The 14,284-nt window shown below is 43.6% G+C and overlaps 1 protein-coding gene across 2 annotated transcripts in view; it reads right to left on the bottom strand.

Annotated features, from left to right (window-relative positions):
* The window catches only part of mib1 (mind bomb 1), a 638,149-nt gene that overhangs the window by 19,084 nt on the left and 604,781 nt on the right, over window positions 1-14,284 (bottom strand). For both annotated transcript variants that reach the window (XM_070540424.1, XM_070540425.1), the window contains exons 15-17: window positions 12,280-12,468; window positions 5,618-5,799; window positions 2,806-2,998 (exon numbers count right to left, since the gene is read on the bottom strand). In XM_070540424.1, the coding sequence (XP_070396525.1) occupies window positions 2,806-2,998; window positions 5,618-5,799; window positions 12,280-12,468 (564 nt within the window). The remainder of the gene's footprint in view (window positions 1-2,805; window positions 2,999-5,617; window positions 5,800-12,279; window positions 12,469-14,284) is intronic.

Below are 14,284 nucleotides of genomic sequence, written 5' to 3'. Positions count from 1 at the left end.
AATGTAGAAAATATGTAAGGATAATGATAACACTATGTGCTTTTTGCAACTGTTTCAGAGTCAATACAGATGTTTAGGTTCCACATGAAATGGCAGTCCAAGGAAAGAAACAAACTATATCTTAGCTGAAGGTTCAGGATGAATATATGTTGAGCCCTGTTATAACGAAATCCCATCTTACATGAAAATATTGCTGTTATATCAAATATTCTTTACGAGTGTATTTGCAGATATTGGCAAAAATTAACAAAGCACTGTGATCAAGTCTATAATTTAAGAACACAAGCATTATGCTTCCAACAGGCTTGGAAAGGGTGTCCCTGTCAGTTTGATGGACCTTCAGTGACTTGCTGTTCCGATACCTGGCTTGTGAGCAATGCTAAATTGCAATCACACCTTGCACCAATGTCAATATGCAGCCATGTGATTCATGTGCTTGCATGGGATTAGCAGGTTAGCTTGGTAACTGTGAATTGGTAACTGTGAATCAGCCTAGCCACCCCACTGACCAATGTTTGCATATATGCACAGAATTTACCCTTTCAGCTTTTTCTTGCTGAGTATCTGACATTCTTGCTGCAAAGAATAAATACAGCTGCCAATCAATAATTTGGACACAGATAATTTGTAAATGCTCAATCATTCAGAGAGCCTCGGGGTACTGTTGCTGGCCCCACAGACTTAACATATAAGGACAACAAAAATTTTTAACACCTTAAAGCATGCCATCGGTAATTCAAACTCTGCCTGTGTCATACGACCATGTGCCAATTCAGCCACTGAGTTGAGCAAAAAAAAGTAAAACACTTTAAAGCAGGACATTAAAAATTTAAAGGTTTTTTGTCACTGTAGAGCAGCGCATACTCAGTGGCATGTAACTAGTCACCCAAGTTGGCGTCAAAGAGGTTAATTGAAGAGTGGCACATCCCTACTGGCTTATCAGAGAGACTGTAGTTCTCCCAGACGTTTCCCACCTCCTCCGTTTATTTATTTATTGCCTGTTAGCGTTATTTCTCTGCTATCCTTTTTTGCCATCCTTTGCCCCATTACCCTTCCTCAGGGCAGGGTAGCAAACGAGAAGCTCTTCTGGTTAACCTCCCTGCCTCTCCCATCTTATTTCTCTCTCTCTATTTGTTACAAGCTGATGTTGGTGAGGAGGAGGAGGACGAGGAGGCGGAGGTGCGTTGCTTGCGGAAGGTGGACCTTGCCTTGCAAAAGTTGCCGGCAATTGCTCCGCCTGAATGCTACCTATCGATTGTGACACGGAAACGCTTCGCAGTACCACTGACACCACCGGGTTCCAAAGACAAGTTGACTCGGAGCCCAATAAGCTGCGCATCTCGCGAAACGTGACGACCCATACGGCTAACCATTCACCGAGAAACCTTTTAGATTTAATTTGTTATATCTGATAAGTAATTTGTTGTACTGCCTGTGTTCATTACATCCAGATATGATTGCACAAAAGCAAATGAGGATTCATAAAGGTGCATGATATGACAGCTCTCTGTAACCAATGCTACACTGATACACCTTTCTCCTTTTGTGTCCTTCATGCTTAAAAAAAAAAAAATTAAATTATGGGGTTTTACGTGCCAAAACCACTTTCTGATTATGAGGCACGCCGTAAGGAGAACTCCAAAAATTTCGACCTTTTGGGGTTCTTTAACGTGCACCTAAATCTAAGTACATGAGTGTTTTCGCATTTCGCCCCCACCGAAATATGGCCGCTGTGCCCGGGATTTTATCCTGTGACCTCGTGCTCAGCAGCCTAACACCATAGCCACTGAGCAACCATGGCGGGTACTTCTTCATGCTTCTCTCAGCTGACAAGCGAGCAAGCACATCATGTCTTCCTTTAAGCATACTGGCCAACTCTACTGAAAATTTTCTTATGTTTACGAATTTCAGCCCGTTTTACGATTTTACGAATGTTGCATCAAATTTTACGAACAAATAATTTTGTATGTTAAAATGTTTGCCTGTCAGTTTCTGCACCTTCCGTTTCAAGTCTTCTAAATTAGTTCTAATGGCAGAATGATCAAAAGGGGGATACATACCTGCTTCACACAAGCAACACACTACTGTCGTGTTTAGACTGGCAGTGAAAACATGAAATGGTTTTTCTGTCTTTTTGAGGTGGCAGACAATGTATTTTTTGTTTACTTAATGCAAATGAGCAACAATAGTATTACTGAGAATGTTCTCGTGGTCACGAAAATCAGTGAATAGTTGTTGTAGGTCCAACTGCATGCAATGACGCTGTATGACGGCATTGCGGAAGAGAGGGCAAGCGATGTTTCACTGCTTTTGACACGAGATTGCAAATTCCCTGCTGAACGCAGTGCAATAGTATTTGGCTCACATGTTCACAGGAGCTCTGTTCACAGAGCAGCAATGTTTTCTTACAATGTTGTAAAAGTATGTCAGGTTCAACTTAAATCCTCATTACTCAACTGTGTACGCATCCCTGAAAACATGCGAGCTCACGGAAGCCTAAAAAAAAGAAGTGCCTTCTGTGCCCCCCCCCCCCCCCCCTCAGTAGCTTGTCCCAGGATTTCGCGAATCGTAAAGTTCACAGGTTTGCAGGTATTCTTTAAGAATGTTGGCATTTCTAAACATTGGCATGTATGTACACTACTTACAGTGATAAGGCTACATGTAATCCTATTACACGTGCATGTCGTGTTGTTATCCTGCGTCTGTTATGCTGAGGCTATCATGCAGTAAAGATGCTCAGTCGTACAGCTTTACTATGATACAAGTGATGTGAGTGGCGCGAGCATGCCTCTCGCTGAATCTGACCTTTGTGCGTGCAAGCACAGGCTCCTTGCAAAGCAGGCACTTCTTGACGCGCGGAGCACACAGAGCGCAGGTGGCAATATGGCCGCACGGATCGAACAGGGTGTCGCGCTTCATGTCCGAGCAGACGATGCAGTCCTCCAGGGCTTCCTGCTCACTCGGTTGCGGGCTCGTCGATGGCGTCAGCATCTGCGACCTGCCAGTGTGGGAAATGTGCGTTGTCAGGCCCAGTAACCATGAGTAACCTTGGAGACCACGTGTTGGTGTGTGGACACAATTGTGAAGCAGTACAGTGCAGCAAGTGGTATTGAAATACTAAAAATTTTAATTTGCTCACTTCTTCATGCAATACACTGTGTTGCTTATGAGCCAAGAGTAAAGGAGGCTGGCTCTTAGAATCAGTACCAGAAGTACTGGCCTTTGAAAACTTAAGCTTGATGACAAGAAAGGCACTTTAAGCTGCTTCTCAACAATTAATTCTGTCACGGAAGGTAAGAATTTCAAAGGCTGACTTGGCAGCATATTTAACTTTCAGTTGATTTTTTCCTGCTTGATTACAGGAGCAGGAACCAAAGCTAAAGGCTATACAGCCTGACATGGGCCTCTGTTCCTATTGCAGGCTGATTTTGTCCCCATAGCTACACTTTGAAATGCTTCACGCTATTCATTGGCACTCATTCACATTCACTCGGACACACCAATACCCTCACTCAAATTAAGAAATATCCACTCACATTCATGCTTGACTAATGAGTGTGAGTACTCAGTACTCATTCAGAGTTCATTCGGTGTTCCAGCCTTTCTCGAACGGTGGGTATGCTATCATGCGCACATTTTCTTTTGCCTGAGAATGTAAAACTATTGTTGTATAGTTCGGCTTTCCTCTCAAAACTGTGCTACTGCTGCCTTGTTTTAGGAACCACAACGCATTCCAACATTATGAGGCTTTCTAGATTACAAAAAAGAAAGGACTGCCAGTTTGATTGTCAATGCTCCGTACAATGCGCACTCAAGGTCTATCAGTAAAAACCTAAACGTAATACCTGTTGCCGACCTGTATGACCTGTATGACAAGGCATTAAAACAAACAACCTGCACTTGAAAAAACGTTAATTTGACAGAAAGAGTGAATCTCTATGACACGTGCGGAATCAGTGTTTGGTTTCCGCCACGGACTCGTACTAAGTATGGCTCGCAAATGATCACATATACATTGCCTACTCTATCAAACCACCAGCACTGGCTTCTGTAGTGCTGCTAATGCTTTTTCTTTCTACAAGGTTTGACGAATATTTGACATTGTGCAGAAAAGTAAAGCGTTCTCATGTTAGTATTAGTTTTTAGACTTTAGTATTACCATATTTATTCGTATCCAGGCCGATAGTTTTTTCCAAATGATCCTAAACAAGATCTAGGGTTGGCTTATATTAGAAGATTTTAAAAAATGCGCCTGTTTGTAACTGATGATAAATACGGTCCATAGCTAGCGCCATCTAGAAAAGTCAGTATCGCAGCCGCTACTAGCCGGGCCAGTATCCAACTGAAATAGACAAGCGATGTCGTCGCTTTGACCTGTGTCGTATTGGGGCTGGTCCTATGGTATTGGCGTACAGCGTGGCATTATCGCAATGGCACACTATAGTGCTGCTTTCAACCGAAAAGTTGTGCTGGCCGCAGAGGCATGGTAAGCCAGGCGGCACTTCAGCATCGATGAGAAAAACGTTCGTCATTGGAAGGCACAACAGGCTATGCTTGTGCATGTGCCGCAACGGGGAGATGACAGCGATAAGGAAGATAAGCGTGCAATAATAGAGAGGAGCTGTTAACCGAGATCACACCGCATTTCGACACGTGCGATGCCTCACTGCCTGCGCAGGCATGAGCGCGCAAACGCGAGCTTGCACGCGTCTGCAAGCGTATGTGTGGTCTGGGCTATAGGGACAATGCAAACGGTGGTGACGACGTAGAGTGAGCTCGGCATGTTCATATTAAATAAATGCCGTTATCATTTTGTGAACGCTGTCCTCGCTTCTTTTGCTCGGCTTACATTCGAGGCACGACTTTTCGCTTTCCGACGATTTCGCTTTGCTTCTGTCAAAGTGCAATTATTGGGCGCAGACTCCATCAATCCTTTTGTGGCTTTTAGGCTGTACCCTCAGCATTTGTGCATGCTAGAAATGTACCAGAATGCTGAAATGATAACATCAAAATACGAATGACTGTACTCATGAGTGAGCATGTCAAACTATGCCGAAAGCATGTATATTCTTATGGCTGCAATGCAGGCACTTCTGTTATAAAAAAATGGCAACCAATTTTGTGAAATGTAAATATCAAAACTAGCGTGCACATTTGGTGATCATGGTATAGAGCTGTAGCGGCTCCTACAGTAAATGCGGGTTGCCAAAACACGATGGTGTCACAAGAAAGAAAGGTTTACTAAGCTGGATATAGAAGAAACATAAAAAACACTGATTTTACATGTGAACAATCTATCTTTTATTCTTTAATACAAATTTTAAAGTTTATTAAGGCATTCATTTTTATTGTTGCCAAACACAAGAAAGAAAGGAAAAATCAAGAAGATTCATACTGCAAATGATTTTAGGGAATCGGCAAGATAATAGGTGCACATTATTAAGACAAGTAAAAGAAAAAGAGTCAGTACATCAAACCAAGTTTAAAAGTCAGATTTTCAGATAGTACAGCAGTTATTTTTCCTGCTTTGTGCATTTACAATCACAAAGCAACACTGAGCCAAATAAATGATCTCCAACACAATTTCACTTGCCAAAAGACAACTGCCCAGACTCACCCGGACTTGTCCTTGCGACACTTGACGAGTGCATTGCAAAGATTCGGGTCGGGGCACAGGTCCAAGGGTGCCTGTCCCTTCTTGTTCTTGATGTACAGCTCGGCCCCGTTGGACACCAGGAAGCAGGCGATGGAGGCACTGGACTTCTTGTCCGCACCCTGACTGCCCAAGCCCATTAGAAGCTGCAAGCCGTTGACAATCATTTGTTATGATGTTATGATAGGTTCGTTTAGGAATGCAACTGCTAAATGCATCCGAGGTGCTGCCTCGGATTAAAAGAGACAAGGTTGGATACAAAACAGACACACACAAGAATAAACTTATCAGCAAAAGAGGACAAAATCCACATTTACAATATCTTATACATACACACTAAAAGTTACACAATAACCGATACATCACAAGAGACATTGTAAGAAAGTACTGAAGAGATTGAGAGTTCACTAAGCTATAGCAGGCTGTTAACAGAACAAACCAATTGAGGTCACGGCCAAGCGAGTTCACCATCGTGATGATTGATGCCACATTTTTGTTAACGACGGCCTCACATTGAATTTCGCCGCTCGTAATTGTTGTCGTCTTATATGTGCACTGCCTAACCGATGCACCGTGCTTGAGCGTTTCGCACATCACACATGCATGCTTTGTTCATTGCCTTCATAACAATCGTCAGCACATTTCTCAGTCACCTTGTTTTTGGCGCTGAAAGAAACAGTATCGTTTAGGTAGGATGTCATGGCAACCTACAGTGCTTACATGTTTCTGGTTGTTATTTTAACACATGTTATGAAATATCCAAGGAAGTCTATTTCATTTTCATATCAGAACAGCCAGCTTCAAATGGTCATAGCTGCTAAAGAATACAAATAGCGGCAGACTGCCACAGAGGCAGTGGTCATGTGGTGAAGCTCATACTAAAATGATTTAAGCACTGAGGTTTAGGTTATACTTCTTTAGACAATGACAATGCATAAAACGAATGTCTCGTCTATGAGGCTCATAAAAGATTTGGCAGTTTCAATTCAAGGGCAGAGCATTGACAGCCGTAGCAAAGTTTAGTGTTGCACTCAAGCTCCATAGGCAGTGGTTTAATCATAGGTCGCTGAAACGAACTAAGACTTGCACCGACCGGCTGAATCTGCGTTTGGCGAGTTTGAGTCTCAGTGAGCCTGATGAGTTGGATTTCTGGCGAATGTGAGTTTGAGCGATTCCTTAGTTAAAAATACATATTGTGAGTGAGTCAGAGTGAGATCTGTTTATTTTGACAACCTATCATTCCGGTGTATAAATCTGGCGACATTTATAAATAACCTTTATAACTATAGGCCTATTTCTCTAACTTCCATTCCGTGTAAACTGCTTAACAGGTGATCTACACAAATTTAATCAGTTTCTTCAATTCCAACTCGTTCTTCTTAACTTGCCAACATGGCTTTCCCGAACACCACTCTGGTGAAACACAACTAACAGCCTACACTTGCGACTTATTTTCCATTCTAAATTGCTTTTCTGTTGTTGATAGTATATTTATTGATTGTGTGAAAGCTTTTGATATGGTCTCACATTACTGTATAAACTCGGCCAACTCAACATCGACCCAAATATTTTGAAATGAACTGAGCCCTTTCTGCATGGTAGGACCCAGTACGTGTCTACTGATAGCCATAATTCTGAGTTTGTTTAATAATCTCTGGTGTTCCGCAAAGATCAGTACTAGGACCTCTCCTCTTTATAATTTACATATATGACACTGCTGGCAACAGTGTTTCAGTTATCCAACTTTTTGCAGATGACTGTGTTTTGTACAGAAACATTTCTAACGAGTCAGACACCTTCCTCGTTCAAACCGACCTTAACAAGATTTCCAACTAGTGCAATACATGGAATATGTGCCTGAACGTTAAAAAACGTAAAGTGGTGAGGATTCTGGAGAAACTAACCTGCCGGACTCACCCACTTACTGCCTCGATGGCTTTGCTCTTTCTTTTGTTAACGAATGCAAGTAGCTTGGCATTAACATTACTAACAATCCGACCTGGAATACACACACTAAGCATGTCTGCAACAATGCTAAGAGTACATTTGGTTATCATTGTCAAAACTTTTCTTGTACTCCTGTACCACTAAAGTGTCTTCTTTAGAAGAAAATTGCAAGGCCCAAACTAAAGTACAATTTGCTCGTTTGAGACTCGCATACGCAATCATTCATTGACGCTACCGAAGCCGATCAGAATCGGTTTGTTCGCTTTATCAGAGCTGACTATACTGTCACGGGTCTAGTGTTACAAATATGAAAACGATAAACATTAAGTGTCCCTAATATTTCCAATCGTCGTCTCATGAACTGTCCACGGCTTTTTCACAAGCTTTGTTATTTTTAATGAGAACCTAAAACATAGTCGTTTTACTGCTCCTGACTGTATCTACGCATGTCACTCCTATAACTACGTAAAGAATTTTCTTACAGGTCGCACAGCCACCATTACCATCGGAGGGTTGCAGTCGCCAATTATTCACTTAGGCAGTAAAGGCACGCCGCAAGGATTGGTTCTATCCCCTTTTCTGTTTAACGTGGCCTTGCTCGGACTACCGCCTGCATTAGCTAGCATCCCCAACCTCAAGCATAGCCTATACGCAGACGATATCACCCTGTGGGTCACCGGGGGCAGCGACGGAGACATCCAAGACACGCTGCAGCAAGCTATCAACGAGGTCGTTGCATACGTAGAACCGCGCGGCCTGGCGTGTTCCCCACAGAAATCGGAGCTCCTTCTGTACAAGCCTAATTGGGGAGGTCGACGTCCAGACCCTCACCCACCCGAGATTGAACTCCGCGTGCACCAGCAACGCATACCTACAGTACCTAGCATTCGTATCCTTGGCTTACGCATCCAACAAAACGGCAGAAACACGGACATACTCAAGCAATTAGATAATCATGTACACCAAACCACTCGCCTCATTGCACGCATCGGAAATCGACATCACGGCATGAAGGAAAGCAACCTTATACGCCTGGTAACCGCCTACGCCTTGAGCAGGATCACCTATGTCGCCCCGTACCTTAGCCTCAATGCAACTGAGAAGTCCAAACTCAATACCATGATCAAGAGGGCCTATAAACAAGCCCTACATCTTCCCATCACCACCTCTAACGAGAAACTGGACGCCCTAGGCATTCATAACACCATAGACGAGCTTATTGAAGCACAACGTATTAGCCAATACGAACGACTTGCCCATTCCACCACGGGCAGGCACATTCTAGGCACCCTAGGCATAACCTACACCACGCAATTCGGACCAAAAGTACCCATCCCTCCAAACATTCGTGATCAGCTAGTTATCCCGCCCATACCTCGCAATATGCACCCTGAACACAATCCGGAGCGACGTGCAGAAAGGGCTAGACAACTACAAAAGCGCTACGACCAAGCCGCTGACGTAACCTACGTAGACGCAGCAGACTACCCCAACCAAAACGCCATGGCGGTCGTCGCAGTCGCGGGTTCGCAGTACCACCTCTCCACGGCCGCACCAATATTCGCCACGCAACCCGAAGTAGGAGAAGAAACGGCCATCGCTTTGGCCTACGCGGCTACCAATGCACACTGCATCATCAGCGACTCAAAAACGGCCATTCGTAACTACGCAAGAGGACTAATAGCACCCCAAGCGCAGAGGATTCTCTCTGGGACTCTCTCCCTCAAGGCAACGCCGCGTGCAGATCATCTGGGCCCCTGGTCACTCGGGTCTGGCTGGAAACGAAGCCGCACACGATGCCGCCCGAGCTCTCGCACACCGGGCGCATCATCCTTCTCCTGCGTCTTCCGATCCCGACCAGCCCTCTGTTTTGCATTGCGGTCACGCGCGGGACCGAATGGTCACGTTCGGAGAAATTCTACTGCACTACCGCAGAGAGCGGTTACGCTACCCCCCAGCACACAAATCACTGACTCAATCCACCACTTGGCGACTCCTTCAAACACGAACTTTTCCGAACCCCGTGCTTTACAACCGCATGTACCCCGACGCATACTCACCACTCTGCAAAGCGTGCAAAGCCCGCGCCGACCTCAATCATATTATTTGGCAATGCCCCAAAGTCTCACCCACCAACACCTCCCGCACTAACACACGCATCATTAGTACGGCCGAGCAGTGGGAGACATTGCTGCTCAGCTTAGACCCAGAGGAGCAGCTCTGGGCCGTCCGGATGGCCGAAGACGCCGCCAGAAAGCAAGAACTGGCCGCCGTCTGAGGAAGGGGGGGATTGGGGGTTAGTCTCCCGACCCTCGCCACCCCTTAACCCCATCAAGGACACAATAAAGTTTTATCTCTCTCTCTCCCCATATGAAAGTTGGTATTCCATCTTGCTGGACTAACAATGATAACAATTCACAATACCAAGCAGATAAAGTACTCCTTTTGCAACCAAAAATTAAAATACAAAAATATTTTTTTGTTCTCTCATAATTTTAGAATTTTATACAATTGTTTCCCTCAATGTAAATAAATAATTTTTGCTTGAGTAACAAATTCTCAAGTTAATCTTACATTCATTGGTACGTGTCAGTCATTTAGTTATTCTACACATTTTGTGAAGTTTTCTTATTTTTTTTTTCCATCTAGCTAATATGTGTTGTGAGAATGTAGAGTGCAAGCTAATAGCACTGATTGCATTGTATAGAGGGGGCTGTGGGGTTCTGCCAAGCTGCTCTTGGGGGCAGCTTTTACCTACAGCCTTCTTCATCTCTTTGACAGAAAAAAAATGCTATAGTGTTGTATTGTATATAAGCACATGAGAACATGAAGTTGGGTGAGTTCGTTGGGTAGCGTCAGTACGAAAGAGCGTCGCACCATTCAAAGTCTCTTTTGTTTTACTGCGACAGCAGAAAAAAAAGCTAAAAAATGAGTCACATCAATTTATACTTGCTGTTTTTCTGTCATCATTATCCTGTCATTGCAAGGCCGCAATCTAAAGTTTCAGCGTCAAAAAGACAACAAGAACAACAACAAGAAACGATTGAAGCTTTCCACTGTCACCAAGAATTGAACTCATGCTTCAGCGGCACTGTGTAGTCGAGTGATGGGGTAGTAATCTCAAGCAATCAGTTTTGGGGACACAATCACTTTCGAATAATTTTGCATGACTCAGCACTGGATGCACATAAGTATACAGCCGGCAGTGTTCCCAGCACCGCGCCAAGCTCCCTATCTTTGCACAGTGTAAAAAACACTGCTAGTCAGGTGCTTCTTAAGATGCCTGTTGCCGAGTCATGCGAAATGTAGTGATGGCGATTGTATACAAAACTAATCGCTACCTTGCCCGACTGCCATCGAATCTAATGGTGACGCTCTTGAGTAAGCCGTGGTGATTTTCATGTCACCGATTTCGTCATGCTCAGCTTGGCAATGGAAATTTCAGTCCAAGTAGCATGACGTCACAAAGCGGAGTGCACTGGCCTGCTATCTCGGAAGTGTTGGCTCTGCTCCGTCGAGGAGCACTTGTGCCGAGAGAGAGGGTGACGTGGCATCGTGGCAATGCCCTCTCCTTTCACACGACACCTGGTACACTAGCGTGGCAGCTGGTGTTCCCTTTCACCCGCTCTGCTCTGTTGAGACGCAGCTCGTGACGTGGTGTTGCAGCCTATGGTAATGCTAGTTTAGGTGCCGTTTCACTGCTACAGTTGACATACGTCGGCTTTTTTCCCTCAATCAACAATTTGACGTTTTCGCATTAAAATAAAAAGAAGACACAAATTTAGAAGGAAATAGTTCAGTCGCCAACAAGGAATCGAACTCGGGCCCGCAGTGTGGTGAGTAAGTATCTTTCCTTGGAGTTACACCAACAGTTAGGAATGGGCTCATAATACGTGTGACTACGAAGGTGATGTACATAATCGAACATGAAGTGTTTCTCATTAGGAGGAAAAGGAAAACAAGGTATGAGAGGAGCGAGTGATGGTCGCCGGCGAGTAACTGCAGCTGCTTCGAATAAAAAACGCTTTACAGCTTCAAATAAAACCAGATGCCATGCGTCGCAGCGGTTAAATGGGTCCTAGAAAGAGACCTCCGTCAGCAGAAGAGGTTGAAGATGGGAAGCGATGGTGTGCTGAAACAGAATGTCTTTGCTATGCTGCCAAAACTGGGGCAGCCAGGGAATGCCGGCTCCAACTACAGCTAGCTGTACAACGGCAATGACTCGTCCAAGAAATACCTCAAGAATGTGAGTGCAGGTTACAGCACATGTGAGAAGCAAATCGCCAACGATAAATGATAGAATGGAAGTTGAATAAATGTGTGTGTGTGAGTTCAACAGTGTGTGTGTGTGTGTGCACGTGCATGGGCGCGTGTGAATGCTCTTGCATTAACTTAGACAACTGCCATAAGATGGGTTCTGTCGGAATTTTTTCCAGTTACGTACATGCCTTAGAAGCAGCTAAAAAAAAAATTCAGACATGAAACTGAATAAATATAAAAGCATAGGGAGACTCCATATACCAAAATATTAGAAAAAGAAAGAAAACATTCGTTCCAAGATAATGTTTATCCACACAGACTATGCGCAATACATAGGCTGCACGAATTAGATAAGATTCCATAGTTCGACAAGCTGACCAGTGCTGCCACCTGGGGTCCACACACAGCCCTGTGCTCACCTCCAGGTTTCCAGCGGTGGAGGTCGAGCCTGCTGCCGTGCTCAAGCGTCCTCCCCCAGCCTTGGTGACATCCTGCATGTCTTGCAGGTGCCTCAGCTGCGAGAGCGTGTGGTGACGCAGCGCCTCGTGCAACGGGGTGTCCCCATCCTTGTCTGGGATGTTCAGGTTGCACCCCTCGCGTACCAGGTGCTGCGAATTGTGGAGCGTTCATCAGAAAGCACAGCCAATGCGCTCGCAACTATAATGACGACTTCTTCATCTATATTGTTACATGGAAAGATGCAGATGGGAGGCTATGTACGATTATATTTACAAACAGATAGGCTACAATGGCCAAAGGCAACCAGCCTGCAGTCGCTCTTCGATTCCTCGTCTTTTTGAGATGGTGCGTGCCTCTACATCCTCGATGGTAGTGGGTCGAAATGTTCAATTCTGTGCAATAATGCTCGTTCTAAGCAATCTTTAAATTTTTTTTTATTTGTGTCTTGTTGACTTAGCACTGTACTCTCCAAGTAAGAACTATCGCTGTTGACTAAAACCCAGATGAGAAAGTACAAGGTAATATGTAATAACTTGACACCATGGTTTCACAATGCTGCTCATTCAGTCGATAAGGGTGGTGTGTAAATACCAAACGAAGCCTAAAAGACGAAATCATGCCGATATCACACAAGGTGTTGAAAATGGAGATGAAAGAATGCATTGTCGTTAGGCTTAACTTGTTGGTGTTTCATTCACTGCATCTGACATTCAATTTAAGCTTACACACTACTATTGACAAAGAAAGAACTTTAATTTGTCATTTACCTTGTTTTCTCTGATTATTTCTTATATCTGTGTTCATTATTTTGTGATATGATTGTACTACAATATACTCTAGATATCAATCATTCTACAGAAAAATAGCACTTCAATGAACATGACTTGAATGAGCTGTTAAAACTGGAGATTAATTAGGCATCATTGGGCAAACCGTGAGCTTGCATACATTTATGGTCAATTTGAATGAATCCTCCCAAAACTAAACAGTTTCTCAAAGTTTGATGATGTGGGTTCAAGTGAAGTTTTAATGGGTTTAAAAAAATACCCAGTGCAGGTGGGTATCGCATGTAGAACTGAACAAAATACTAGCACTAGCTTGTAAACAAACCATACGATCACGTTAACATGTTCTTGCACCACGAATTTTGCAGTTATCGTGTTCTTGGCAAAGTGATTAAACACGCCTCCTTCCTTGGACCGTACAATTCGGAACGTGTTTTCTGGGATGAAATGTTTCACTGGTGCTTAGCTAGACAGTAAGATTACTCAGTCTTGCACTGTCAAGGTGTATCTGTACAAAAAGAAACGTTGACTGCCAGTGGGGAAGGCCCATCAGCAAGTGCCAAGTGCCACTGAATGAGCATTTCTGATGGAAGCCAAATTTCTACAGAATACATATGCTGACATCAGACTTACAAAATTGTGCTGGCACCAAATTAGCTAGAAAATTAAGGGGATCGAAGGGGCTAGATTTTTCCCTTATAGTTACAACCCACCAGGATCCAGCAAGTTATCTTTTTATACACTGTCATTACCATTTTTCTTTTTATTCATAAGTTTCAATGAGATATGAATATAAATTTCCCTTATTCCTTCTTGGGCTTTATTATGTGTTTTCCTTGCACGACCATCATTAATTTCTTTACATGTGACACATACACACAGAATAATACTAGCACGTTTAATAGACGGACATACTATATTGAGCATGAAGATACATTTATCTCGTTCTTTATTTACTTTATAAAAATGTTTTCCATCATTCACTCAAGTATAAAAAATTCCTTTAAAGCATAATTTAAACTGATCATAAATAAACCTGTTGAAGTAGACAAGATTCTGAATCACATACTAATCATATGTTGCTGCTCCGTCTGCAAAGTGCCCCATCAAACCTTTCTTATTATCAGTGGCCTTTGTTTGCACCAACAGTGCAAAGAACAAAAAGGTCTTACAGTGTATG

The sequence above is a fragment of the Dermacentor albipictus genome, chromosome 6 (assembly GCF_038994185.2).
Source record: "Dermacentor albipictus isolate Rhodes 1998 colony chromosome 6, USDA_Dalb.pri_finalv2, whole genome shotgun sequence".
Lineage (NCBI taxonomy): Eukaryota > Metazoa > Arthropoda > Arachnida > Ixodida > Ixodidae > Dermacentor > Dermacentor albipictus.
Note: the sequence above shows the minus strand (reverse complement) of the source record. Positions and strands in the feature narration are given on the sequence as shown.